Source organism: Anolis carolinensis, chromosome 2 (assembly GCF_035594765.1).
Source record: "Anolis carolinensis isolate JA03-04 chromosome 2, rAnoCar3.1.pri, whole genome shotgun sequence".
In the NCBI taxonomy this organism is placed as follows: Eukaryota; Metazoa; Chordata; class Lepidosauria; order Squamata; family Dactyloidae; genus Anolis; species Anolis carolinensis.
The window spans coordinates 23,128,485-23,155,911 of record NC_085842.1 but is presented as its reverse complement, the minus strand read 5'-3'; the positions used below and the strand labels follow the sequence as shown (position 1 = coordinate 23,155,911).

Here is a 27,427-nt window from a genome sequence, read left to right as displayed (position 1 = left end):
AGGGCCACTTCCCCTGGTGGTTCCTCATTCACCAGTGCATAAGCACTACACATCCCCTGACTTGAACCTTCACAACAAACAGGGAGCAGCCATCAGCCGGCTTCCCTGTCTTACAAAGATCCATGCTTGGCAAACACCATAAGCCCAGCAACCTACCTTTTTGTCCTAATCTCTGAACACCAGGACATCCACTGTCCCAAATCTGGCATCACCATGGGACCTATATCCCAGGAATAAACCTACCAACACTCATTGTCCCAAGACCCAAATGGCACTTCATTCTCAAACCCTCCCGCTTTCACAGTGGGAGAACACACCAGACAGCCGACAGCTTCAAGTTTCACCAATGCCAGTTTATTCTATTATTTATTTATTTTTATTTACAGTAATTATATTCTACACTATGCACCTATTACAAACCGTAAATGAACGTTCTTTTGAACCAATGAGATGGTGGATTGTTATTTGCACCAGTCACAACACATGTCCAATGTCTATATAATACCCATGCTTGTGACTGGGAGGCACGTCAGATGTGGGATTTTGCTCTGTCCCCTAGCGTCCACTTTGGCCTTTGCAGAATAAAACCATTCCTGATCCTGCCTTCATCCTTGCATGTTTTCAGTGGAGCAATCAAAGCTCAGGCACTCCAGGAGACCCGAGATTTCAGACAAGCAGAACAACTGCACTGACCTTCCAGGCATGAAACAAGTGATACTCAAACATTACCTAAACAAGTAATTTACTATATACAGAGTGAAATTGCCAGATGTCCAAGCTGCTTTCAGAAAACAAAAAGGCACAAGGGATCATATTGAAACATATGTTGGATAATGGAATGCAGAAAAGTACGTATTTCAGAGAAAAATCAATCTGTGCTTTATCATTTACAACATAGTCTTTGATTATTCAGATCATGAAAAACGATGCCCTGTACATAAAGAAATAGGTGCACCATGACATTCGATTTTCCTGATGTGTAACTTCTACTCAGGACAAGGGCCCACTTGAAGATCGGCGACAGAAAAAGAATTGTTTCCCATTGGCAAGGGGATGAAGCAAGGCCGCACTTTATCACTCCCTTTGTTTAACTTTAACTTTCTTTAACCCCCTTTCTTCGCTGGGAAAAGCCAAGAAAAGGAGGGGCAAATAGATTTATAACTGAATTCCAATAAATGGAATTCTTGACTAAAAACTGATTGAGGTCTTTTATTCCCTCATCGTTGTTCCTGCTGTAACTGGGCTTTCCAAATGGGAGGAAGTAGTCCCCGGCCGATCTATGAGTTGAGCATTGCCATGAGGAATGCCTTCCTCATTCACACTCCAGACTCCAGCCAGGTTTTCGCAAATGTGTAAAGAGAGAGCAGAGAGGTTCCAGAAAAAGAGCAACAAGAATCAACAACTCCACACCTCTGGAGATAAAGCTCCTCTTGTGTCTCGGATGGTGTGAGTCTTTGGGCATTGCTCTCCATCCTTACAGGGAGAGCTCCAGTTGGGCTTTTCCATACACATAAAAGAACGGGAGGAGGATCTCTCCTGAGAAAGAAGCTGGAGGGTATTTATAGATCAGGGCTGCTGAGTCTGCATCGTAAAAGGCCACCCGACCTCCTTCATAGTTCAGAGTCACTCGGACTCTCTTGGGCTCCTTGCTCAGCATAAGATATGGGCACACATTGTTGTCGGCGGAGAAACTGTATGTACTGTCCAACTTTCCCACTTCCCAGATCCCAGCGTTAGGGCCAAAGTCTGGGTCCTTTCTCTCCACAGACTTTCTTGCAATTCCCACAGACCATCCTTCCTCACTCCCCACAAGGACTTCCCAGAAATGCCTGCCTTCTGTGAATCCATCCTGGCCCAGCACATAAGCATAGTCACAGAATCTCTCAGGATTGTCAGGAAGATCTTGCTCTTTCTCTCCATAGATCACACGTCTGAGATCTTCAGAGAGGATGAGCTGAGGATGGGCTGTGTCTGGATCCAGAGTCACATGTGCTGTTGGTGGTGGAAACAAATGAGGGGTGAAGAGAGAATGAATGAATGAATGAATGAATGAATGAAAGTGTAAACTGATAGAAGATCAGCTTCCATCTGATTCTAAAAAAAAAACAAACAGAAAAATATTCCCTTGCCCTCTCAAATCTAGATCGATTCTACATTATGCTACTCTACTTCTTACAAGCAACACTTGAGCATGAGTTGGTGGGATGATGACTCTGGAGACCAGGGTTCGATTCCCTCTCAGTCATGGAAACCCACAGGATAACCTTGTGCAAATCACACACTCTCAGCCCCAGAAAACCCTATGAGAGGATCATCTTGGTTTGCCAAGTCAGAAAGCATTTGAAGGCAGACTAATCATCCGGTACTATGCCAATACTAAGGTCCCAATATTTCATATTGGGCTAGGAGACGGATTCTTTATCTAGGGATGCATAATGTGTGCATACTGTTTGCCATGAAAGTAAGCTTAAAGCAAAGAGCAATAAAAAGTCAGTGTTCCGGTTATTTTGACATCCTTTGGGGAATTCCTTATAGAATCCAGGTACACATGCATTTTGTTCAGAGTTTAAAAAATCTACTCTTTTGATCACAACTCTTAGAAGCCAGAAACCAGACTCCATACAATCTCAAAGGAGAACTTTAAAGTTATTTCCTCTTAACCTGTGCTGCATAACATAGGTCTCAGTAGAGATCTGGATGTCTGATTTGATATTATCATATTAAGGTATTCTAGTTTCCAGTGAACTATTTCCCAGTCAATAGAAATTAAGTGTTGTTTATTGTTGTCACTCTCATGGGGGGTTATACTTTAAATCACTGGGATATTATATGGTATGTTTGTAATCAAACTGACTGGCAATTGATATTAATATTAATCCCTAGGAGCCAAGATGACTAGACCAAGGCTATTTTATTTCCATCCAGAGTGGAATAGTGGTTTAAGGGTTGGACTAAGGCTCAGGGAGACCAGAGTTTGAAATCCGTCCCTTTTTCAATAGAAACCCACTGGGTAACATTGGCCATGCACACTCTCTCGGCCTCAATGCAACCCTCTGTGAAAAAATCCGTTTGTTTACCTTTTTGCTGCTGAAGCCCAGATTCCAGAGAGGCTGGAGAGAGAAAGGAAAAAGTGAGGCTCAAGACAACATGGTGACTCTCAGAAACCCAGGAGGAAACAACACAGGAAGGAGGAGATCCTGCACCCAAGAGACATAGTATGACTATACTCATTGATTAAAATGTTCTCTCCAGGAGTCTCCAAGTTCCCCAATGTGACTCAATTGTAAGACTCTCCAATAAGTTGTCTATAGATTCAAGCTGGTGGAATTAAAGATCCCTGCATAGAACACCTCTCAAAAAATCTCTAGTCCTCCAAGTGCAACTTCTTTCAGATGGTCAGCATCTCACTGGGCAACCTAGGCCCCTTCTACACTGTCATATTAAATCCTGATTATGTGCTTTGAACTGGATTATATGGCAGTGTAGACTCATATAACCCAGTTCAAAGCAGATAATGTTGATTATCTGCTTTGATAATCTGGATTATATGGCAGTGTAGAAGGGGCCACATGTATTTCTCAAGGGGTTTTTTCAATCAACATTTCCCCCTTTCCCGGAGATGCCACATCCTTAACCCCTGTGAATGCGGAGGGCTGGCTGTGCAATGTTCATATTCACCTTTGAATCAAGATGATGAAAAACTATGGATCGCTGATAAAGAAATGGGTGCCCCACAACATTTGGTTTTCCTAATGTGTAATTTGTGTTCAACCAGTCTTCACATTTGCAGATTACATGAACCAGAGTAAGGTCTATCGGGGCCCTCTACATTTTCATTTTGTTTTGCTTCACACTTGAAATAAAATGGGGGGAAAATCAAAAGAGCAAATAGAAACAATTTTGTTTCACATTTGAAAGGAAATCATTGTTTCCACTGGCTTTTCAATCTGCTGTTTTGTGACCCTAACTTTCCAAATGCTTTGGAACATTTCCTTTTCCCTTTCAGACCAAGGTCATATCTCACTGAAAATCCTTGCAGACAATCTCCCTTACCCCTGAATTGCTTCATGACACCCTTCAGGAAGGGATTGATATCACAGACATCCCAGATCTTCCACTTTAGGGCAGGAGGAAAGGCTGCAGAAGTCTTGGATTTCTCTTTATTCTTACACCTGGAAGAGAAAGAACAATATAAGATGATGTACAAACAGAATGAATGCAGCTTGATACCACTTTGACTCTCACATGGCTCAATGCTTTCTCTGACAAAGAGTGTTAGTGCCTAGATCATTGAGCCATAGCAGTTCAAGAAAATTTTAAACTGTGAACTTTAAATTTACTTTCTATTGATACTGTATTTTAATTCTTGCATCGTGTATTTTAATATATGTGTTTTGTGATAGTGTGTTGCCATGTACATATTTTATGGTATGTATTCCTGGTGGTGTGCTTTGGCTGGATTGTGTCCTGTCTCGAGTTGTGAGGAGTGGTGCATAACAATTAAAGTTGTTGTTGTTGTTATCAAATTGCATTGATTCTAGAGTGTAGGTCAGGGGTCCCCAAACTAAGGCCCAGGGGCCGGATGCGGCCCTCCAAGGTCATTTACCCGGGCCCTGCCCTCAGTTTTAGACTTAAGCTTGCCCAAAGTCTGAAATAACTTGAAGGCACACAACAAAAATCCTACTTAACTTGACTATCTCATTGGCTAGAAGCAGGCCCACACTTCCTACTGAAATCCTGATAGATTTATATTGGTTAAAATTGTTTTTTAAAAAAAATATTGTATTTTTCTTTCATTTACTAATATTGTGCTATGGTTATAATTGAATATATTATGTATACATATAATATATAATATATATATATAATATTATAATGTAATATAATATAATACTAATAATAATAATACAATATGATAATATTAATTCTATATTATATATTAAATGTAATATTACTAATAATATTACGGTATAGTGGTATAGGACAATATAGTAATATATAATGCTAATATTGAGCTATGCTAATAATATAATATATTGTATGTACATACAACTTGTAAGCCACTCTGAGTTCCCTTCGGGGTGAGAGAGGGTGGGGTATAAATGTAATAAACAAATAAATACATTGTTGTTGGGGGGGGGTTGGTTTTTTGGGGTTTTTTTGCACTACAAATAAGACGTGTGCAGTGTGCATATCATCTCAAATGATAATTCGGCCCCTCAACAGTCTGGGGACCATGAACCGGCCCTCCATTTAAAAGGTTTGAGGACCCCTGGTGTAGGTGCTCCACAAACTCATAGTGTCAAAGTGGTCTCACTGGCCATCAAGTCCAATTCCGCCTGTGAACACCGGCCAAACACGGACTCCTACAATGTGCTGCAGCTTTGGAGAGTCATGTGTTTCATGTGCAAGTCTGAGCTTTGGTGGGAGGAGGAGAGGAAATTAACTTACCCCTGCAAGAAGCTTCTGATATCCTGTAAATGAAGGAAAGAAAAAACTCAGCAGAGGTATTTGCATGGAGACCACTCTCATATAGCTAAAAAAAACCAAAAACAAAAAAACAGGGTGTCTAATTAATAAAAATAGTTAACGCAAACCCAGGAGGGCAAAGCATCCCTCCCTCCACAAACCAAGAAGGAGACGAGTAGATCTATGTAACCACTGGCACTATTTTGCAGGCAGCTTTTTGCAGAGCCACCAAAACACTGGTCAAATGCAAGACCCAGTATAATAGGAATCTGGATCTCTTCAGTCAAATCAGATGCAATGCAAGAACACACAATCAAAGCACTCCCACCAGACGGCCATCCAGCTTCTATTTAAAAACCTCCAGAGAAGGAGACTTTCTGAGATGTATTAACTGAATGGTAACATATTTGAGCTGGAAGTTCAATTATGCAAAGTTTTGCAACAGTGAAGCAGTTAGGAAACAAGGGAAGAGAGAAAGAGCCGGGTCTGCTTTGTATATTAAGGAAATGTATGATTCCATATATCTATATCTATGTATGTGTAGATGGTTTTTGGGGCAAGTGGGTTAATAATAATAATAAAAACTTTATTTCTACCCTGCCACCATCTCCCAAAAGAGACTCGGGGTGGCTTACAAAGCACTCGTAATGGAACAACGCATACAATGCAATAAGACAGGAGCAGAATTCAAAACGATCTTGACAGACTAGAGAGATGGGCCAAAACTAACAAAATGAAGTTCAACAGGGACAAATGCAAGATACTTCACTTCGGCAGAAAAAATGGAAATCAAAGATACAGAATGGGGGACGCCTGGCTTGACAGCAGTGTGTGCGAAAAAGACCTTGGAGTCCTCGTGGACAACAAGTTAAACATGAGCCTACAATGTGATGCGGCAGCTAAAAAAGCCAATGGGATTCTGGCCTGCATCAATAGGGGAATAACGTCTAGATCCAGGGAAGTTATGCTCCCCCTCTATTCTGCCTTGGTCAGACCACACCTGGAATACTGTGTCCAATTTTGGGCACCGCAGATGAAGGGAGATGCTGACAAGCTGGAAAGTGTCCAGAGGAGGGCGACTAAAATGATTAAGGGTCTGGAGAACAAGCCCTATGAGGAGAGGCTTAAAGAGCTGGGCATGTTTAGCCTGCAGAAGAGAAGGCTGAGAGGAGACATGATAGCCATGTACAAATATGTGAGGGGAAGTCATAGGGAGGAGGGAGCAAGCTTGTTTTCTGCTGCCCTGCAGACTAGGACACGGAACAATGGCTTCAAACTACAGGAAAGGAGATTCCACCTGAACATCAGGAAGAACTTCCTCACTGTGAGAGCTGTTCGACAGTGGAACTCTCTCCCCCAGACTGTGGTGGAGGCTCCTTCTTTGGAAGCTTTTAAGCAGAGGCTGGATGGCCATCTGTCGGGGGTGCTTTGAATGCGATTTCCTGCTTCTTAGCGGGGGGTTGGACTAGATGGCCCATGAGGTCTCTTCCAACTCTACTATTCTATGATTCTATGATTCTATGATTCTATGAAATACAGATACATCACTATCAAAGGAAAACATAATTTATATCATCAATACATAAAACAATATCACAATAAAATCAATTAATTCTAAAACAGACATCGATAAAACATTACGGTAATTATAGACATAACATGAATAACAACCAACCAGTCATATAAAGTACTTTCAGTGAAAACCAATGGGTCTACAATTCAAACTTTTGGGCTCTATACCTATTGGAAAGCTTGGTTAAAAAGCTAGGTTTTTAAGTTAGACCGAAAACATTGGAGAGTGGGGGCTAGCCTAATTTCCCTCGGGAGGGTGTTCCAGAGCCAGGAATTTTATCTTTTTCTTTGTATTTCTCTTGAGGCTGAGAAGGTGTGGCTCAGGAGATGAGGGAAAGGTCAATAATCACAGCCAAATTTTGGCTCCATGGGGTTCCTCAAAATCACAAAAGGAGATTAAGGTGTTAGGGCTTTCTGGATGGACAGTTTCCCAAGCACATTTTATATTGTGTCTCTTTTGGTGCTCACTACACTGAAGAGCTGTGAAATTCACTACACTGAAGAGCCTAAGGAGCCTAAAATTCAGAAGCAATGCAGAGGAGTGCTATCCAAGGGCGTCGAGATGTTGCATGACAACGAATGCCTGCACACTGCTGTCAACATTCTGCAAAAACCTTGTTATGAAGTGTTAAAACATCCCCCATAAAGTCCCGATCTTGCCCATTGGCACAGATGGGAGGAGAAATGTCAGGAGAGAATGCTGCTGGAACATGGCCATACAACTCGGAAAACTCACAGCAACCTATTGATTAAAATAAATGTTACAGCCAGACTTTGTATAACAGCCAGACTGCTTGTCTCAGCCACCCATGGGGACAATCTGGGCCTTACCTGGAGGAGTTCACTTGCCGGCTGCTGATGCTTCTCCTCCATCTCTTGGATGAGTTTCGAGAGAGAGGAGAGTTCTTCAGAGAGTCTGGCCAGATGTTCCTCCCCTTTGGCTGAAATCTCCTTTTCTACCTCATCCATTTTTGCCAGCAGATTCCTCTCTTGTTCTTCTAGAAACTGATGCATGCGTCTGAAGGCAGCCGCAGTCTTATCCTTCTCTCTCTGGGTTTTTTTCTAGAATAAAGAAAAAGAGTGAAAGTCAGTTTGGAAAGGGATTTGTGTCTCTTCACATAAAAATGTCAATATCTAGAAGAGAAGGAGCTTCGTGAATCCCCACAAGGGCCTGCCACTGGAATGTGTCAATATTGTCTGTAGGCTATTGGGACATTTCAAATGGAAAGGGAAACAGGAACGAGAGACAGAAAGAGGATCTTTGGAGCAAATTATCTGCAGATGTGGCCAAAACATCAGGAGAGAATGCTTCTGGAACACGGCCATACAGCCAGAAAACTCACAGCAACCCAATTATCTGCATTCCTTTGGAGTGGGGCTTACATCTCCTCACAAAGAAAATGTCAATATCCAGTGGTGAGCGTGCTTTGTGTAGACCTGCAAGCGCCTGCCACTGGAATGGGTTTGGGTCAGTATTTTCTGTATGCTACCGGGTCTCGTATAATGAGGGATAGTTTTGACAAAAGGAATTCAGTTTATTCAGACTCACATTCAAGGCTATAATACATTACTATTTTTCAGAAGCAATGCCACTTACGAGCAAATCCTGGCTTTCCCGTGCTGCATCTGCTTTGTAGACTGGAATTTTCTCCCTCTCCTTCTTCAGAGTCTCCAGGAAATTCCAAATCTGATCCTGAAGAGAAAGGCAAAGTCCTTGGTCACTTCTGTTGTTCAAGGTTTAGAACGGTTTCAAAGACATGCCATCAACCACACCACATTTATTGAATTTTATGGGAGCTTTGCTGACCTCTATTGTCAGCCCTCTATTCTTTGGTTAAGACTGATTCCACAATTTTCTTTACTGTAGAAAAAGAAGTATCTGAAAACCCCAGGTTTTATTCCTGTACTAATCAATATTATTTTGGAAGTCTACATGATGGATGCTATAGCAGGAGGCAGGCAAACTACTGCATCCCTATTGCATGATGCCATGTTCATCCTGCTGCTCTCTTGCCTCCTCTCCATGATTATCCCATCTCATGTTATTCTCAGTGAAAACCAACCTACAGTTCACAATCCCACAACGGTCCTGTCACTTCCCTTGATGCAATGGGTCCCCTTCCGAGCCAGCAAGATAAGAGCAAAATCACATCAGGAGCTGGGATTCTCTTCCCCTTCATAGAATCATAGAATCATAGAATAGTAGAGTTGGAAGAAACCTCATGGGCCATCCAGTCCAACCCCCTGCCAAGAAGCAGGAAATCGCATTCAAAGCACCCCCGACAGATGGAAATCCAGCCTCTGCTTAAAAGCCTCCAAAGAAGGAGCCTCCACCACGGCCCCGGGGAGAGAGTTCCACTGTCAAACAGCCCTCACAGTGAGGAAGTTCTTCCTGATGTTCAGGTGGAATCTCCTTTCCTGTAGTTTGAAGCCATTGTTCCGTGTCCTAGTCTGCAGGGCAGCAGAAAACAAGCTTGCTCCCTCCTCCCTATGACTTCCCCTCACATATTTGTACATGGCTATCATGTCTCCTCTCAGCCTTCTCTTTTGCAGGCTAAACATACCCAGTTCTTTAAGCCGCTCCTCATAGGGCTTGTTCTCCAGACCCTTAATCACTCCTTCCACTCTCCCTCACTAATCCAAAACTGTCTGCTTTCTTTTTATTTATTTTATGTTTCACAGTCATATGTTCCTGTGTTATTTTTCAAAGTTTGAATCATGAAGTAAAATTGCTATAAAACAGGAATCAATTCCTCATATTGCACTAAAATAATAAGGATCAGCTGAAGTATGGCTTTCCAGGGTTTGCAAAACTGCACTGATGAATTGCTGAATTGGCAGAACTAAGCCAAGGAAGAAAAGTGTGATATTAACGTCCTCAATTCCGTATGGCTCTGCCGTCAGTGAGAACCGGACTGCAGTGGACTAGTAGGTTTGTGCAATAAAATCCAATATATTCTACACCAAAGAGTTCTCATTCCTGCTTCCCAGGTCATTTTAATTTAACCTAAAATTTTCTAAAATGTAGGGAGACTCCCACATACTTAGATTAAGCTCTTGCCATCAGGAAGTTATTTCCAGTGTTCAGGATCTTTTTTATCTACTGCTCAAGTCTCAGGGTGCAGCTACACTGTAGAGATAGCATACTTTAACGCTACTTTAACTGCCAGGACTCAAAGTTATGGAATTTTGGAAATATGGTTTGGTAAGGCACTGACACACTTTGGCAAAAATGCAAAAAACCTCGCACAACTGCAACTACTAGGGTTTGTAGCATTGAGCCATGGAAGGTAAAGTGGAATCAAACTGCATTAATTCTACAAACTAGATGCACCCGTGATCCTTGAAAACCTCATGGCTTGGGGAAATATGGAATCATCAACCACAGACCTGGATTGTAGGGGGAGATGCACCACAACACTTTGTTAGGGGTCCCAATTTTGCCCCCTCCTACCTTGTACTCCTTTGATGCTTCATCCAGAGGGATCACTTTGTGGTTTTTGTGCTCCTTCGACTTGTCGCACACCACACAGATGGGGGTTTCGTGGTCCTTGCAGAAGAGCTTCAGGGGCTCCTGGTGCTTCTGGCAGATGCTCCCCTTCTCTTCTGCCTTCTGGCTCCCCAGTTCCTTAACTATCTCCACCACTTTGGCCAGCTGCCTATTTGGCCTGATGTCCCCTTCCTGCACTTTCTCCCTGCATTGTGGGCAGGAGGCCTCTTTCCCCTCCCAGCATTGATCCAGGCAGGATTGGCAGAAATTGTGCCCACAGGAGAGGCTCAAAGGCTCCTTGAAATACTCCAAGCAGATGGGACAGGACAGTTCCAAGCACAGCTTCTTCATAGAGTGTCCAGAAGCCATGGCTGCTGATGCTGCTCCACTGAAAAGTTAACAGCCTCTGCCCAACCTTTGGCCCTGCAACCCCCGAGCTCTTCAAATGCCTCAGGCTTTGGGAACCTGGACATGAGACCCTTCCCCTTTCTCTGCCTTCCTGGACACTACACAAGTTGTTCTCTAAGCATGTAACTCCCTTACTTAAAGATGCTTCTTTGGCTACTGGTGTATTTCCAGATACAATGCATTCAAAGGGCTGGTTGCAACCTATGCATCCCTATGCAGCTTAGGTCCAGCCTACCTGAAAGACCACTTCTCCCCAAATCAGAGTTTCTCAAACTGTGCTCCTCCAGGTGTTTTGAAGGTCAGCTCTCACAATTCCTAACAGCTGGTAAACTGGCAATTGCACCGAGGGAAAGGATTCTGGAGCTTAAAGAAACATGAGATGCAGAGTTTACTTTAAAAGTTTCTAAGTGTTTCTTAAAAAGTCAATTTCTATATAGGAAAGATATGATCTAGACCAGGGGTCCCCAAACTTTTTAAACAGGGAGCCAGTTGACGATCCTTTGGACCATTGGAGGGCCGGACTATAGTTGGCCACCGAACAATAATTAATAATAATAATAATAACAACAGCAATAATAATAAAAAGAGGGTTTGAAGAGACCCTTTGGGCCATTGAATCCAATTCCTTTCTGCCTTTGTGCACCGAAAGCACAAGCAAATCACCCCTGACAGATGGCCACCCAGCCTCAATGATAATGATAATAATAATAATAATAATAATAATAATAATAATAATAATAATAATAATAAAAAGGGTTGGAAGAGACCCCTTGGGCCATTTACTCCAATCCCCTTCTGCCTTTGTGCACCAAAAGCCATTAGTATTGCCCCTGGCAGATGTCCACCCAGCCTCAATGTTAATAATAATAATAATAATAATAATGATGATGATGATGATGATGATGGTTGTAAGAGAAGAAGAGGTCCCTTGGGTCATTTAGCCCAACCCCCTTCTGCCCTTGTGCCATGGGGGCCGGATAAATGGCTTCAATGGGCCGCATCCGGCCCCCGGGCCTTAGTTTGGGGACCCCTGATCTAGACTATCTAACTGAAAGTAAATGGAGATATTGTATAATCCTCATTTCATCTAAGGTCTGAGAAAGGGAAAAGATTCAAAGACTACATTCTGCATTCAAACTTCACATGGAAACTTAAGAGACTGAAGGTGGAGGTCTCTTTTTGGGGGGATTGAAATCCAAGGGCATGTAACTTGAGAATTATCACTCTATGTCCTCAAATCTGTCAATGTGAGATTTGTGTAATGAGAGTGTTTAAATGTAATTTGTGCCATGCTTGTATTGCAGTCAGATTGCATCATCCAGAGTGTGTAATTGTGTGTAAAGAGTTAATCACTAATGAGCTATGATGACCTTGGTGTGTGGCTGGAACTAGGGAGGATCCAGACACAAGAGTATGTGCATATCTATTGCATCAGTTCAGTCTGTCTTGAGTTTGAGTCGAGTTTGAGATCTGTTGGATAACAGATCAGACCTGTGTTTGTCGTCTGCAAGAGTCTGTTTGTGCTGTTTACTGCTCCATTCAGTAAAGCTTTGTATATTGCTTTTACTGACGTCTTGAAGTGTCCCTTCATTCTGCGCTCCATTGCTTTTCATACTACTACCGCTGCGCTACAATACTCTGACAAAATCTCCTGATTTTCAACATATTTATCAACACACAGACATCCCATCTTCTATCCTGTAAGCTCAGGTCACACTCGACACGTGAAATAAATACCATCAAAAAAGTTTAAAATTCACAACAAACATAATTGAAACAAATAAAAGCATATTAATTTCAACACATTTTAAAGGTTTTTAACTATTTCATGCCATGTTGAAGCAGATTTTAAAGAGTTTCAACCCATCTCACTGCAGGAACGATATCCATGGTATGCTAGGACTGGAAATCGTTTATTTTAATGGTTTCCTGAATTATCCATAATTTTTGGTAATCACTCGCCATCTAGGAGTTTATTCCCTGTGAAAACAGAAGTCAAAGGCCCCATCTAGATTGACCATTTAATGCAGTTTCAAAGCAGTATTGAATAAAGTGGGTTTGCTGCACACTTCCAGCTTTTTCCACACATTTTCGTGGGAGTTTGTGGTCTTGCTGTCAGTTTATTACTAGCGTAGAACTGCATTAAATGGTCAGTGTAGATGGGGGCTTGTTGTATTTTAAACTGTGCACATGTGAAATAAAGCTTCACTGTAAAACCATGTTTTATGCAGTATTGAAATGAAGCTAAACTTGGGACTCAGCAAAGCTACATCTACACTGTAGAATTAGTACATTTTGAGACACTTGAATCACTAAAGTTCAATACTATAGTCCTGGAATTTATCGTTTGGTGAGCCACCAACACTCTTCGAAAAGGCTAAAACTACTACAACTCCCATGATCCCATAGCATTGATCCATGGTGGTTAAAGTACGTTATCAGATACTTTGGAGATGGGATCTAAGTCTACATAATACTAATTTATGTTCCATATACACTTTATACACATAGCCTGAAGGTAATTTTATATGCAGTATTTTAAATAGTATTGTGCCTGAAACAAAGTTTCACTGATCCTGCGAAAGCAACGATGTCACTATCTCACTTACTGTTGTGGGCAATTGTGAACTTTGCAGTATTTTGTATTTCCTGATAAGAGACACTCAATGCGTGCCTCTCCATGCCCATGATGCCTAGCACTGGGTTTGTGTGTGATTTGAAAGCATTTGCAAGGTCACCTGCTCCATTGCAAAGCAAAGGTGTCACTGTGTTGTTGAAGGCTTTCATGGCCGGGATCACAGGGTTGTTGTAAGTACTTCTGGAACATGGCCATACAACCTGGAAAACATACAACAACCCCAAAGGTGTCACTCTCTCAGCTGCCCATATGGACAACTTTCTAGTATTTTGGCTTGTGGAATTTCAGCTCTGGGAATTTCAATCTGTATTTGGCTGCTGTCTCACATGAGTGGTTATTCAAGTATCTCCCCAGAAACATGCAATATGTCCCCTGGGCTGGAAAAGGCTTGTTGTCGACTCCCTCCACTCACCAGGGTTCAGATGGATGACCTAAGGAGGCACCCCAGCTGCCACTCCCAAATCCCCCCAAAATCAAGCAGGGCCACTTCCCCTGGTGGTTCCTCATTCACCAGTGCATAAGCACTACACATCCCCTGACTTGAACCTTCACAACAAACAGGGAGCAGCCATCAGCCAGCTTCCCTGTCTTACAAAGATCCATGCTTGGCAAACACCATAAGCCCAGCAACCTACCTTTTTGTCCTAATCTCTGAACACCAGGACATCCACTGTCCCAAATCTGGGATCACCGTGGGACCTATATCCCAGGAATAAACCTACCAACACTCATTGTCCCAAGACCCAAACGGCACTTCATTCTCAAACCCTCCCGCTTTCACAGTGGGAGAACACACCAGACAGCCGACAGCTTCAAGTTTCACCAATGCCAGTTTATTCTATTATCTATTTATTTTTATTTACAGTATTTATATTCTACACTATGCACCTATTACAAACCGTAAATGAACGTTCTTTTGAACCAATGAGATGGTGGATTGTTATTTGCACCAGTCACAACACATGTCCAATGTCTATATAATACCCATGCTTGTGACTGGGAGGCACGTCAGATGTGGGATTTTGCTCTGTCCCCCAGCGTCCACTTTGGCCTTTGCAGAATAAAACCATTTCTGATCCTGCCTTCATCCTTGCGTGTTTTCAGTGGATCAATCAAAGCTCAGGTACTCCAGGAGACCCGAGATTTCAGACAAGCAGAACAACTGCACTGACCTTCCAGGCATGAAACAAGTGATACTCAAACATGACCAAAACAAGTAATATACTATATACAGAGTGAAATTGCCAGATGTCCAAGTTGCTTTCAGAAAACAAAAAGGCACAAGGGATCATATTGAAACATATGTTGGATAATGGAATGCAGAAAAGTACATATTTCAGAGAAAAATCAATCTGTGCTTTATCATTTACAGCAAGTCTTTGATTATTCAGATCATGAAAAATGATGCCCTGTACATAAAGAAATAGGTGCACCATGACATTCGATTTTCCTGATGTGTAACTTCTACTCAGGACAAGGGCCCACCATGAAGACCAGCGACAGAAAAAGAATTGTTTCCCATTGGCAAGGGGATGAAGCAAGGCCGCACTTTATCACTCCCTTTGTTTAACTTTAACTTTCTTTAACCCCCTTTCCTCCCTGGGAAAATCCAGGAAAAGGAGGGGCAAATAGATTTATAACTGAATTCCAATAAATGGAATTCTTGACTAAAAACTGATTGAGGTCTTTTATTCCCTCATCGTTGTTCCTGCTGTAACTGGGCTTTCCAAATGGGAGGAAGTAGTCCCCGGCCGATCTATGAGTTGAGCATTGCCATGAGGAATGCCTTCCTCATTCACACTCCAGACTCCAGCCAGGTTTTCGCAAATGTGTAAAGAGAGAGCAGAGAGGTTCCAGAAAAAGAGCAACAAGAATCAACAACTCCACACCTCTGGAGATAAAGCTCCTCTTGTGTCTCGGATGGTGTGAGTCTTTGGGCATTGCTCTCCATCCTTACAGGGAGAGCTCCAGTTGGGCTTTTCCATACACATAAAAGAACGGGAGGAGGATCTCTCCTGAGAAAGAAGCTGGAGGGTATTTATAGATCAGGGCTGCTGAGTCTGCATCGTAAAAGGCCACCCGACCTCCTTCATAGTTCAGAGTCACTCGGACTCTCTTGGGCTCCTTGCTCAGCATAAGATATGGGCACACATTGTTGTCGGCGGAGAAACTGTATGTACTGTCCAACTTCCCCACTTCCCAGATCCCAGCGTTAGGGCCAAAGTCTGGGTCCTTTCTCTCCACAGACTTTCTTGCAATTCCCACAGACCATCCTTCCTCACTCCCCACAAGGACTTCCCAGAAATGCCTGCCTTCTGTGAATCCATCCTGGCCCAGCACATAAGCATAGTCCCAGAATCTCTCAGGATTGTCAGGAAGATCTTGCTCTTTCTCTCCATAGATCACACGTCTGAGATCTTCAGAGAGGATGAGCTGAGGATGGGCTGTGTCTGGATCCAGAGTCACATGTGCTGTTGGTGGTGGAAACAAATGAGGGGTGAAGAGAGAATGAATGAATGAATGAATGAATGAATGAAAGTGTAAACTGATAGAAGATCAGCTTCCATCTGATTCTAAAAAAAAAAACAAACAGAAAAATATTCCCTTGCCCTCTCAAATCTAGATCGATTCTACATTATGCTACTCTACTTCTTACAAGCAACACTTGAGCATGAGTTGGTGGGATGATGACTCTGGAGACCAGGGTTCGATTCCCTCTCAGTCATGGAAACCCACAGGATAACCTTGTGCAAATCACACACTCTCAGCCCCAGAAAACCCTATGAGAGGATCATCTTGGTTTGCCAAGTCAGAAAGCATTTGAAGGCAGACTAATCATCCGGTATTATGCCAATACTAAGGTCCCAATATTTCATATTGGGCTAGGAGACGGATTCTTTATCTAGGGATGCATAATGTGTGCATACTGTTTGCCATGAAAGTAAGCTTAAAGCAAAGAGCAATAAAAAGTCAGTGTTCCGGTTATTTTGACATCCTTTGGGGAATTCCTTATAGAATCCAGGTACACATGCATTTTGTTCAGAGTTTAAAAAATCTACTCTTTTGATCACAACTCTTAGAAGCCAGAAACCAGACTCCATACAATCTCAAAGGAGAACTTTAAAGTTATTTCCTCTTAACCTGTGCTGCATAACATAGGTCTCAGTAGAGATCTGGATGTCTGATTTGATATTATCATATTAAGGTATTCTAGTTTCCAGTGAACTATTTCCCAGTCAATAGAAATTAAGTGTTGTTTATTGTTGTCACTCTCATGGGGGGTTATACTTTAAATCACTGGGATATTATATGGTATGTTTGTAATCAAACTGACTGGCAATTGATATTAATATTAATCCCTAGGAGCCAAGATGACTAGACCAAGGCTATTTTATTTCCATCCAGAGTGGAATAGTGGTTTAAGGGTTGGACTAAGGCTCAGGGAGACCAGAGTTTGAAATCCGTCCCTTTTTCAATAGAAACCCACTGGGTAACATTGGCCATGCACACTCTCTCGGCCTCAATGCAACCCTCTGTGAAAAAATCCGTTTGTTTACCTTTTTGCTGCTGAAGCCCAGATTCCAGAGAGGCTGGAGAGAGAAAGGAAAAAGTGAGGCTCAACACAACATGGTGACTCTCAGAAACCCAGGAGGAAACAACACAGGAAGGAGGAGATCCTGCACCCAAGAGACATAGTATGACTATACTCATTGATTAAAATGTTCTCTCCAGGAGTCTCCAAGTTCCCCAATGTGACTCAATTGTAAGACTCTCCAATAAGTTGTCTATAGATTCAAGCTGGTGGAATTAAAGATCCCTAGTCCTCCAAGTGCAACTTCTTTCAGATGGTCAGCATCTCACTGGGCAACCTAGGCCCCTTCTACACTGTCATATTAAATCCTGATTATGTGCTTTGAACTGGATTATATGGCAGTGTAGACTCATATAACCCAGTTCAAAGCAGATAATGTTGATTATCTGCTTTGATAATCTGGATTATATGGCAGTGTAGAAGGGGCCACATGTATTTCTCAAGGGGTTTTTTCAATCAACATTTCCCCTTTTCCCGGAGATGCCACATCCTTAACCCCTGTGAATGCGGAGGGCTGGCTGTGCAATGTTCATATTCACCTTTGAATCAAGATGATGAAAAACTATGGATCGCTGATAAATAAATGGGTGCCCCACAACATTTGGTTTTCCTAATGTGTAATTTGTGTTCAACCAGTCTTCACATTTGCAGATTACATGAACCAGAGTAAGGCCTATCGGGGCCCTCTACATTTTCATTTTGTTTTGCTTCACACTTGAAATAAAATGGGGGGAAAAATCAAAAGAGCAAATAGAAACAATTTTGTTTCACATTTGAAAGGAAATCATTGTTTCCACTGGCTTTTCAATCTGCTGTTTTGTGACCCTAACTTTCCAAATGCTTTGGAACATTTCCTTTTCCCTTTCAGACCAAGGTCGTATCTCACTGAAAATCCTTGCAGACAATCTCCCTTACCCCTGAATTGCTTCATGACACCCTTCAGGAAGGGATTGATATCACAGACATCCCAGATCTTCCACTTTAGGGCAGGAGGAAAGGCTGCAGAAGTCTTGGATTTCTCTTTATTCTTACACCTGGAAGAGAAAGAACAATATAAGAATGAATGCAGCTTGATACCACTTTGACTCTCACATGGCTCAATGCTTTCTCTGACAAAGAGTGTTAGTGCCTAGATTCCAGATCATTGAGCCATAGCAGTTCAAGAAAATTTTAAACTGTGAACTTTAAATTTACTTTCTATTGATACTGTATTTTAATTCTTGCATCGTGTATTTTAATATATGTGTTTTGTGATAGTGTGTTGCCATGTACATATTTTATGGTATGTATTCCTGGTGGTGTGCTTTGGCTGGATTGTGTCCTGTCTCGAGTTGTGAGGAGTGGTGCATAACAATTAAAGTTGTTGTTGTTGTTATCAAATTGCATTGATTCTAGAGTGTAGGTCAGGGGTCCCCAAACTAAGGCCCAGGGGCCGGATGCGGCCCTCCAAGGTCATTTACCCGGGCCCTGCCCTCAGTTTTAGACTTAAGCTTGCCCAAAGTCTGAAATAACTTGAAGGCACACAACAAAAATCCTACTTAACTTGACTATCTCATTGGCTAGAAGCAGGCCCACACTTCCTACTGAAATCCTGATAGATTTATATTGGTTAAAATTGTTTTTTTAAAAAAATATTGTATTTTTCTTTCATTTACTAATATTGTGCTATGGTTATAATTGAATATATTATGTATACATATAATATATATATATAATATTATAATGTAATATAATATAATACTAATAATAATAATACAATATGATAATATTAATTCTATATTATATATTAAATGTAATATTACTAATAATATTACGGTATAGTGGTATAGGACAATATAGTAATATATAATGCTAATATTGAGCTATGCTAATAATATAATATATTGTATGTACATACAACTTGTAAGCCACTCTGAGTTCCCTTCGGGGTGAGAGAGGGTGGGGTATAAATGTAATAAACAAATAAATACATTGTTGTTGGGGGGGGTTGGTTTTTTGGGGTTTTTTTGCACTACAAATAAGACGTGTGCAGTGTGCATAGGAATTTGTTCGTATTTTTTTCTCAAATGATAATTCGGCCCCTCAACAGTCTGGGGACCATGAACCGGCCCTCCATTTAAAAGGTTTGAGGACCCCTGGTGTAGGTGCTCCACAAACTCATAGTGTCAAAGTGGTCTCACTGGCCATCAAGTCCAATTCCGCCTGTGAACACCGGCCAAACACGGACTCCTACAATGTGCTGCAGCTTTGGAGAGTCATGTGTTTCATGTGCAAGTCTGAGCTTTAGTGGGAGGAGGAGAGGAAATTAACTTACCCCTGCAAGAAGCTTCTGATATCCTGTAAATGAAGGAAAGAAAGAACTCAGCAGAGGTATTTGCATGGAGACCACTCTCATATAGCTAAAAAAAACCAAAAACAAAAAAACAGGGTGTCTAATTAATAAAAATAGTTAACGCAAACCCAGGAGGGCAAAGCATCCCTCCCTCCACAAACCAAGAAGGAGACGAGTAGATCTATGTAACCACTGGCACTATTTTGCAGGCAGCTTTTTGCAGAGCCACCAAAACACTGGTCAAATGCAAGACCCAGTATAATAGGAATCTGGATCTCTTCAGTCAAATCAGATGCAATGCAAGAACACACAATCAAAGCACTCCCACCAGACGGCCATCCAGCTTCTATTTAAAAACCTCCAGAGAAGGAGACTTTCTGAGATGTATTAACTGAATGGTAACATATTTGAGCTGGAAGTTCAATTATGCAAAGTTTTGCAACAGTGAAGCAGTTAGGAAACAAGGGAAGAGAGAAAGAGCCGAGTCTGCTTTGTATATTAAGGAAATGTATGATTCCATATATCTATATCTATGTATGTGTAGATGGTTTTTGGGGCAAGTGGGTTAATAATAATAATAAAAACTTTATTTCTACCCTGCCACCATCTCCCAAAAGAGACTCAGGGTGGCTTACAAAGCACTCGTAATGGAACAACGCATACAATGCAATAAATACAGATACATCAGTATCAAAGGAAAACATAATTTATATCATCAATACATAAAACAATATCACAATAAAATCAATTAATTCTAAAACAGACATCGATAAAACATTACGGTAATTATAGACATAACATGAATAACAACCAACCAGTCATATAAAGTACTTTCAGTGAAAACCAATGGGTCTACAATTCAAACTTTTGGGCTCTATACCTATTGGAAAGCTTGGTTAAAAGGCTAGGTTTTTAAGTTAGACCGAAAACATTGGAGAGTGGGGGCTAGCCTAATTTCCCTCGGGAGGGTGTTCCAGAGCCAGGAATTTTATCTTTTTCTTTGTATTTCTCTTGAGGCTGAGAAGGTGTGGCTCAGGAGATGAGGGAAAGGTCAATAATCACAGCCAAATTTTGGCTCCATGGGGTTCCTCAAAATCACAAAAGGAGATTAAGGTGTTAGGGCTTTCTGGATGGACAGTTTCCCAAGCACATTTTATATTGTGTCTCTTTTGGTGCTCACTACACTGAAGAGCTGTGAAATTCACTACACTGAAGAGCCTAAGGAGCCTAAAATTCAGAAGCAATGCAGAGGAGTGCTATCCAAGGGCGTCGAGATGTTGCATGACAACGAATGCCTGCACACTGCTGTCAACACTCTACAAAAACCTTGTTATGAAGTGTTAAAACATCCCCCATAAAGTCCCGATCTTGCCCATTGGCACAGATGGGAGGAGAAATGTCAGGAGAGAATGCTGCTGGAACATGGCCATACAACTCGGAAAACTCACAGCAACCTATTGATTAAAATAAATTTTACAGCCAGACTTTGTATAACAGCCAGACTGCTTGTCTCAGCCACCCATGGGGACAATCTGGGCCTTACCTGGAGAAGTTCACTTGCCGGCTGCTGATGCTTCTCCTCCATCTCTTGGATGAGTTTCGAGAGAGAGGAGAGTTCTTCAGAGAGTCTGGCCAGATGTTCCTCCCCTTTGGCTGAAATCTCCTTTTCTACCTCATCCATTTTTGCCAGCAGATTCCTCTCTTGTTCTTCTAGAAACTGATGCATGCGTCTGAAGGCAGCCGCAGTCTTATCCTTCTCTCTCTGGGTTTTTTTCTAGAATAAAGAAAAAGAGTGAAAGTCAGTTTGGAAAGGGATTTGTGTCTCTTCACATAAAAATGTCAATATCTAGAAGAGAAGGAGCTTCGTGAATCCCCACAAGGGCCTGCCACTGGAATGTGTCAATATTGTCTGTAGGCTATTGGGACATTTCAAATGGAAAGGGAAACAGGAACGAGAGACAGAAAGAGGATCTTTGGAGCAAATTATCTGCAGATGTGGGTAAAACATCAGGAGAGAATGCTTCTGGAACACGGCCATACAGCCAGAAAACTCACAGCAACCCAATTATCTGCATTCCTTTGGAGTGGGGCTTACATCTCCTCACAAAGAAAATGTCAATATCCAGTGGTGAGCGTGCTTTGTGTAGACCTGCAAGCGCCTGCCACTGGAATGGGTTTGGGTCAGTATTTTCTGTATGCTACCGGGTCTCGTATAATGAGGGATAGTTTTGACAAAAGGAATTCAGTTTATTCAGACTCACATTCAAGGCTATAATACATTACTATTTTTCAGAAGCAATGCCACTTACGAGCAAATCCTGGCTTTCCCGTGCTGCATCTGCTTTGTAGACTGGAATTTTCTCCCTCTCCTTCTTCAGAGTCTCCAGGAAATTCCAAATCTGATCCTGAAGAGAAAGGCAAAGTCCTTGGTCACTTCTGTTGTTCAAGGTTTAGAACGGTTTCAAAGACATGCCATCAACCACACCACATTTATTGAATTTTATGGGAGCTTTGCTGACCTCTATTGTCAGCCCTCTATTCTTTGGTTAAGACTGATTCCACAATTTTCTTTACTGTAGAAAAAGAAGTATCTGAAAACCCCAGGTTTTATTCCTGTACTAATCAATATTATTTTGGAAGTCTACATGATGGATGCTATAGCAGGAGGCAGGCAAACTACTGCATCCCTATTGCATGATGCCATGTTCATCCTGCTGCTCTCTTGCCTCCTCTCCATGATTATCCCATCTCATGTTATTCTCAGTGAAAACCAACCTACAGTTCACAATCCCACAACGGTCCTGTCACTTCCCTTGATGCAATGGGTCCCCTTCCGAGCCAGCAAGATAAGAGCAAAATCACATCAGGAGCTGGGATTCTCTTCCCCTTCATAGAATCATAGAATCATAGAATAGTAGAGTTGGAAGAAACCTCATGGGCCATCCAGTCCAACCCCCTGCCAAGAAGCAGGAAATCGCATTCAAAGCACCCCCGACAGATGGAAATCCAGCCTCTGCTTAAAAGCCTCCAAAGAAGGAGCCTCCACCACGGCCCCGGGGAGAGAGTTCCACTGTCAAACAGCCCTCACAGTGAGGAAGTTCTTCCTGATGTTCAGGTGGAATCTCCTTTCCTGTAGTTTGAAGCCATTGTTCCGTGTCCTAGTCTGCAGGGCAGCAGAAAACAAGCTTGCTCCCTCCTCCCTATGACTTCCCCTCACATATTTGTACATGGCTATCATGTCTCCTCTCAGCCTTCTCTTTTGCAGGCTAAACATACCCAGTTCTTTAAGCCGCTCCTCATAGGGCTTGTTCTCCAGACCCTTAATCACTCCTTCCACTCTCCCTCACTAATCCAAAACTGTCTGCTTTCTTTTTATTTATTTTATGTTTCACAGTCATATGTTCCTGTGTTATTTTTCAAAGTTTGAATCATGAAGTAAAATTGCTATAAAACAGGAATCAATTCCTCATATTGCACTAAAATAATAAGGATCAGCTGAAGTATGGCTTTCCAGGGTTTGCAAAACTGCACTGATGAATTGCTGAATTGGCAGAACTAAGCCAAGGAAGAAAAGTGTGATATTAACGTCCTCAATTCCGTATGGCTCTGCCGTCAGTGAGAACCGGACTGCAGTGGACTAGTAGGTTTGTGCAATAAAATCCAATATATTCTACACCAAAGAGTTCTCATTCCTGCTTCCCACGTCATTTTAATTTAACCTAAAATTTTCTAAAATGTAGGGAGACTCCCACATGCTTAGATTAAGCTCTTGCCATCAGGAAGTTATTTCCAGTGTTCAGGATCTTTTTTATCTACTGCTCAAGTCTCAGGGTGCAGCTACACTGTAGAGATAGCATACTTTAACGCTACTTTAACTGCCAGGACTCAAAGTTATGGAATTTTGGAAATATGGTTTGGTAAGGCACTGACACACTTTGGCAAAAATGCAAAAAACCTCGCACAACTGCAACTACTAGGGTTTGTAGCATTGAGCCATGGAAGGTAAAGTGGAATCAAACTGCATTAATTCTACAAACTAGATGCACCCGTGATCCTTGAAAACCTCATGGCTTGGGGAAATATGGAATCATCAACCACAGACCTGGATTGTAGGGGGAGATGCACCACAACACTTTGTTAGGGGTCCCAATTTTGCCCCCTCCTACCTTGTACTCCTTTGATGCTTCATCCAGAGGGATCACTTTGTGGTTTTTGTGCTCCTTCGACTTGTCGCACACCACACAGATGGGGGTTTCGTGGTCCTTGCAGAAGAGCTTCAGGGGCTCCTGGTGCTTCTGGCAGATGCTCCCCTTCTCTTCTGCCTTCTGGCTCCCCAGTTCCTTAACTATCTCCACCACTTTGGCCAGCTGCCTATTTGGCCTGATGTCCCCTTCCTGCACTTTCTCCCTGCATTGTGGGCAGGAGGCCTCTTTCCCCTCCCAGCATTGATCCAGGCAGGATTGGCAGAAATTGTGCCCACAGGAGAGGCTCAAAGGCTCCTTGAAATACTCCAAGCAGATGGGACAGGACAGTTCCAAGCACAGCTTCTTCATAGAGTGTCCAGAAGCCATGGCTGCTGATGCTGCTCCACTGAAAAGTTAACAGCCTCTGCCCAACCTTTGGCCCTGCAACCCCCGAGCTCTTCAAATGCCTCAGGCTTTGGGAACCTGGACATGAGACCCTTCCCCTTTCTCTGCCTTCCTGGACACTACACAAGTTGTTCTCTAAGCATGTAACTCCCTTACTTAAAGATGCTTCTTTGGCTACTGGTGTATTTCCAGATACAATGCATTCAAAGGGCTGGTTGCAACCTATGCATCCCTATGCAGCTTAGGTCCAGCCTACCTGAAAGACCACTTCTCCCCAAATCAGAGTTTCTCAAACTGTGCTCCTCCAGGTGTTTTGAAGGTCAGCTCTCACAATTCCTAACAGCTGGTAAACTGGCAATTGCACCGAGGGAAAGGATTCTGGAGCTTAAAGAAACATGAGATGCAGAGTTTACTTTAAAAGTTTCTAAGTGTTTCTTAAAAAGTCAATTTCTATATAGGAAAGATATGATCTAGACCAGGGGTCCCCAAACTTTTTAAACAGGGAGCCAGTTGACGATCCTTTGGACCATTGGAGGGCCGGACTATAGTTGGCCACCGAACAATAATTAATAATAATAATAATAACAACAGCAATAATAATAAAAAGAGGGTTTGAAGAGACCCTTTGGGCCATTGAATCCAATTCCTTTCTGCCTTTGTGCACCGAAAGCACAAGCAAATCACCCCTGACAGATGGCCACCCAGCCTCAATGATAATGATAATAATAATAATAATAATAATAATAATAAAAAGGGTTGGAAGAGACCCCTTGGGCCATTTACTCCAATCCCCTTCTGCCTTTGTGCACCAAAAGCCATTAGTATTGCCCCTGGCAGATGTCCACCCAGCCTCAATGTTAATAATAATAATAATAATAATAATAATAATAATAATAATAATAATGATGATGATGATGATGATGATGGTTGTAAGAGAAGAAGAGGTCCCTTGGGTCATTTAGCCCAACCCCCTTCTGCCCTTGTGCCATGGGGGCCGGATAAATGGCTTCAATGGGCCGCATCCGGCCCCCGGGCCTTAGTTTGGGGACCCCTGATCTAGACTATCTAACTGAAAGTAAATGGAGATATTGTATAATCCTCATTTCAACTAAGGTCTGAGAAAGGGAAAAGATTCAAAGACTACATTCTGCATTCAAACTTCACATGGAAACTTAAGAGACTGAAGGTGGAGGTCTCTTTTTGGGGGGATTGAAATCCAAGGGCATGTAACTTGAGAATTATCACTCTATGTCCTCAAATCTGTCAATGTGAGATTTGTGTAATGAGAGTGTTTAAATGTAATTTGTGCCATGCTTGTATTGCAGTCAGATTGCATCATCCAGAGTGTGTAATTGTGTGTAAAGAGTTAATCACTAATGAGCTATGATGACCTTGGTGTGTGGCTGGAACTAGGGAGGATCCAGACACAAGAGTATGTGCATATCTATTGCATCAGTTCAGTCTGTCTTGAGTTTGAGTCGAGTTTGAGATCTGTTGGATAACAGATCAGACCTGTGTTTGTCGTCTGCAAGAGTCTGTTTGTGCTGTTTACTGCTCCATTCAGTAAAGCTTTGTATATTGCTTTTACTGATGTCTTGAAGTGTCGCTTCATTCTGCGCTCCATTGCTTTTCATACTACTACCGCTGCGCTACAATACTCTGACAAAATCTCCTGATTTTCAACATATTTATCAACACACAGACATCCCATCTTCTATCCTGTAAGCTCAGGTCACACTCGACACGTGAAATAAATACCATCAAAAAAGTTTAAAATTCACAACAAACATAATTGAAACAAATAAAAGCATATTAATTTCAACACATTTTAAAGGTTTTTAACTATTTCATGCCATGTTGAAGCAGATTTTAAAGAGTTTCAACCCATCTCACTGCAGGAACGATATCCATGGTATGCTAGGACCGGAAATAGTTTCTTTTAATGGTTTCCTGAATTATTCATAATTTTTGGTAATCACTCGCCATCTAGGAGTTTATTCCCTGTGAAAACAGAAGTCAAGGGCCCCATCTAGATTGACCATTTAATGCAGTTTCAAAGCAGTATTGAATAAAGTGGGTTTGCTGCACACTTCCAGCTTTTTCCACACATTTTCGTGGGAGTTTGTGGTCTTGCTGTCAGTTTATTACTAGCGTAGAACTGCATTAAATGGTCAGTGTAGATGGGGGCTTGTTGTATTTTAAACTGTGCACATGTGAAATAAAGCTTCACTGTAAAACCATGTTTTATGCAGTATTGAAATGAAGCTAAACTTGGGACTCAGCAAAGCTACATCTACACTGTAGAATTAGTACATTTTGAGACACTTGAATCACTAAAGTTCAATACTATAGTCCTGGAATTTATCGTTTGGTGAGCCACCAACACTCTTCGAAAAGGCTAAAACTACTACAACTCCCATGATCCCATAGCATTGATCCATGGTGGTTAAAGTACGTTATCAGATACTTTGGAGATGGGATCTAAGTCTACATAATACTAATTTATGTTCCATATACACTTTATACACATAGCCTGAAGGTAATTTTATACGCAGTATTTTAAATAGTATTGTGCCTGAAACAAAGTTTCACTGATCCTGCGAAAGCAACGATGTCACTATCTCACTTACTGTTGTGGGCAATTGTGAACTTTGCAGTATTTTGTATTTCCTGATAAGAGACACTCAATGCGTGCCTCTCCATGCCCATGATGCCTAGCACTGGGTTTGTGTGTGATTTGAAAGCATTTGCAAGGTCACCTGCTCCATTGCAAAGCAAAGGTGTCACTGTGTTGTTGAAGGCTTTCATGGCCGGGATCACAGGGTTGTTGTAAGTACTTCTGGAACATGGCCATACAACCTGGAAAACATACAACAACCCCAAAGGTGTCACTCTCTCAGCTGCCCATATGGACAACTTTCTAGTATTTTGGCTTGTGGAATTTCAGCTCTGGGAATTTCAATCTGTATTTGGCTGCTGTCTCACATGAGTGGTTATGCAAGTATCTCCCCAGAAACATGCAATATGTCCCCTGGGCTGGAAAAAGCTTGTTGTCGACTCCCTCCACTCACCAGGGTTCAGATGGATGACCTAAGGAGGCCCCCCGGCTGCCACTCCCAAATCCCCCCAAAATCAAGCAGGGCCACTTCCCCTGGTGGTTCCTCATTCACCAGTGCATAAGCACTACACATCCCCTGACTTGAACCTTCACAACAAACAGGGAGCAGCCATCAGCCGGCTTCCCTGTCTTACAAAGATCCATGCTTGGCAAACACCATAAGCCCAGCAACCTACCTTTTTGTCCTAATCTCTGAACACCAGGACATCCACTGTCCCA

General features: G+C 42.1%; 2 protein-coding genes across 2 annotated transcripts; both read right to left on the bottom strand.

Annotated features, from left to right (window-relative positions):
* Window positions 1-332: 332 nt before the first annotated feature.
* On the bottom strand, window positions 333-11,569 carry LOC103282829 (E3 ubiquitin-protein ligase TRIM7-like). Its single transcript, XM_062973629.1, has 7 exons — window positions 10,496-11,569; window positions 8,639-8,734; window positions 7,873-8,103; window positions 5,452-5,474; window positions 4,054-4,172; window positions 3,078-3,110; window positions 333-1,992 (listed from the first exon to the last, which is right to left on the bottom strand). The coding sequence occupies exons 1-7, from the start codon at window positions 10,898-10,900 to the stop codon at window positions 1,475-1,477; spliced, it is 1,425 nt and encodes a 474-aa protein (XP_062829699.1). The 5' UTR covers window positions 10,901-11,569; the 3' UTR covers window positions 333-1,474.
* Window positions 11,570-14,911: 3,342 nt separating this feature from the next.
* LOC100553762 (E3 ubiquitin-protein ligase TRIM7-like) lies at window positions 14,912-24,791 on the bottom strand. The gene is made up of 7 exons (XM_062973628.1): window positions 23,668-24,791; window positions 21,811-21,906; window positions 21,045-21,275; window positions 19,484-19,506; window positions 18,085-18,203; window positions 17,135-17,167; window positions 14,912-16,048 (listed from the first exon to the last, which is right to left on the bottom strand). The coding sequence occupies exons 1-7, from the start codon at window positions 24,070-24,072 to the stop codon at window positions 15,531-15,533; spliced, it is 1,425 nt and encodes a 474-aa protein (XP_062829698.1). The 5' UTR covers window positions 24,073-24,791; the 3' UTR covers window positions 14,912-15,530.
* Window positions 24,792-27,427: the final 2,636 nt, after the last annotated feature.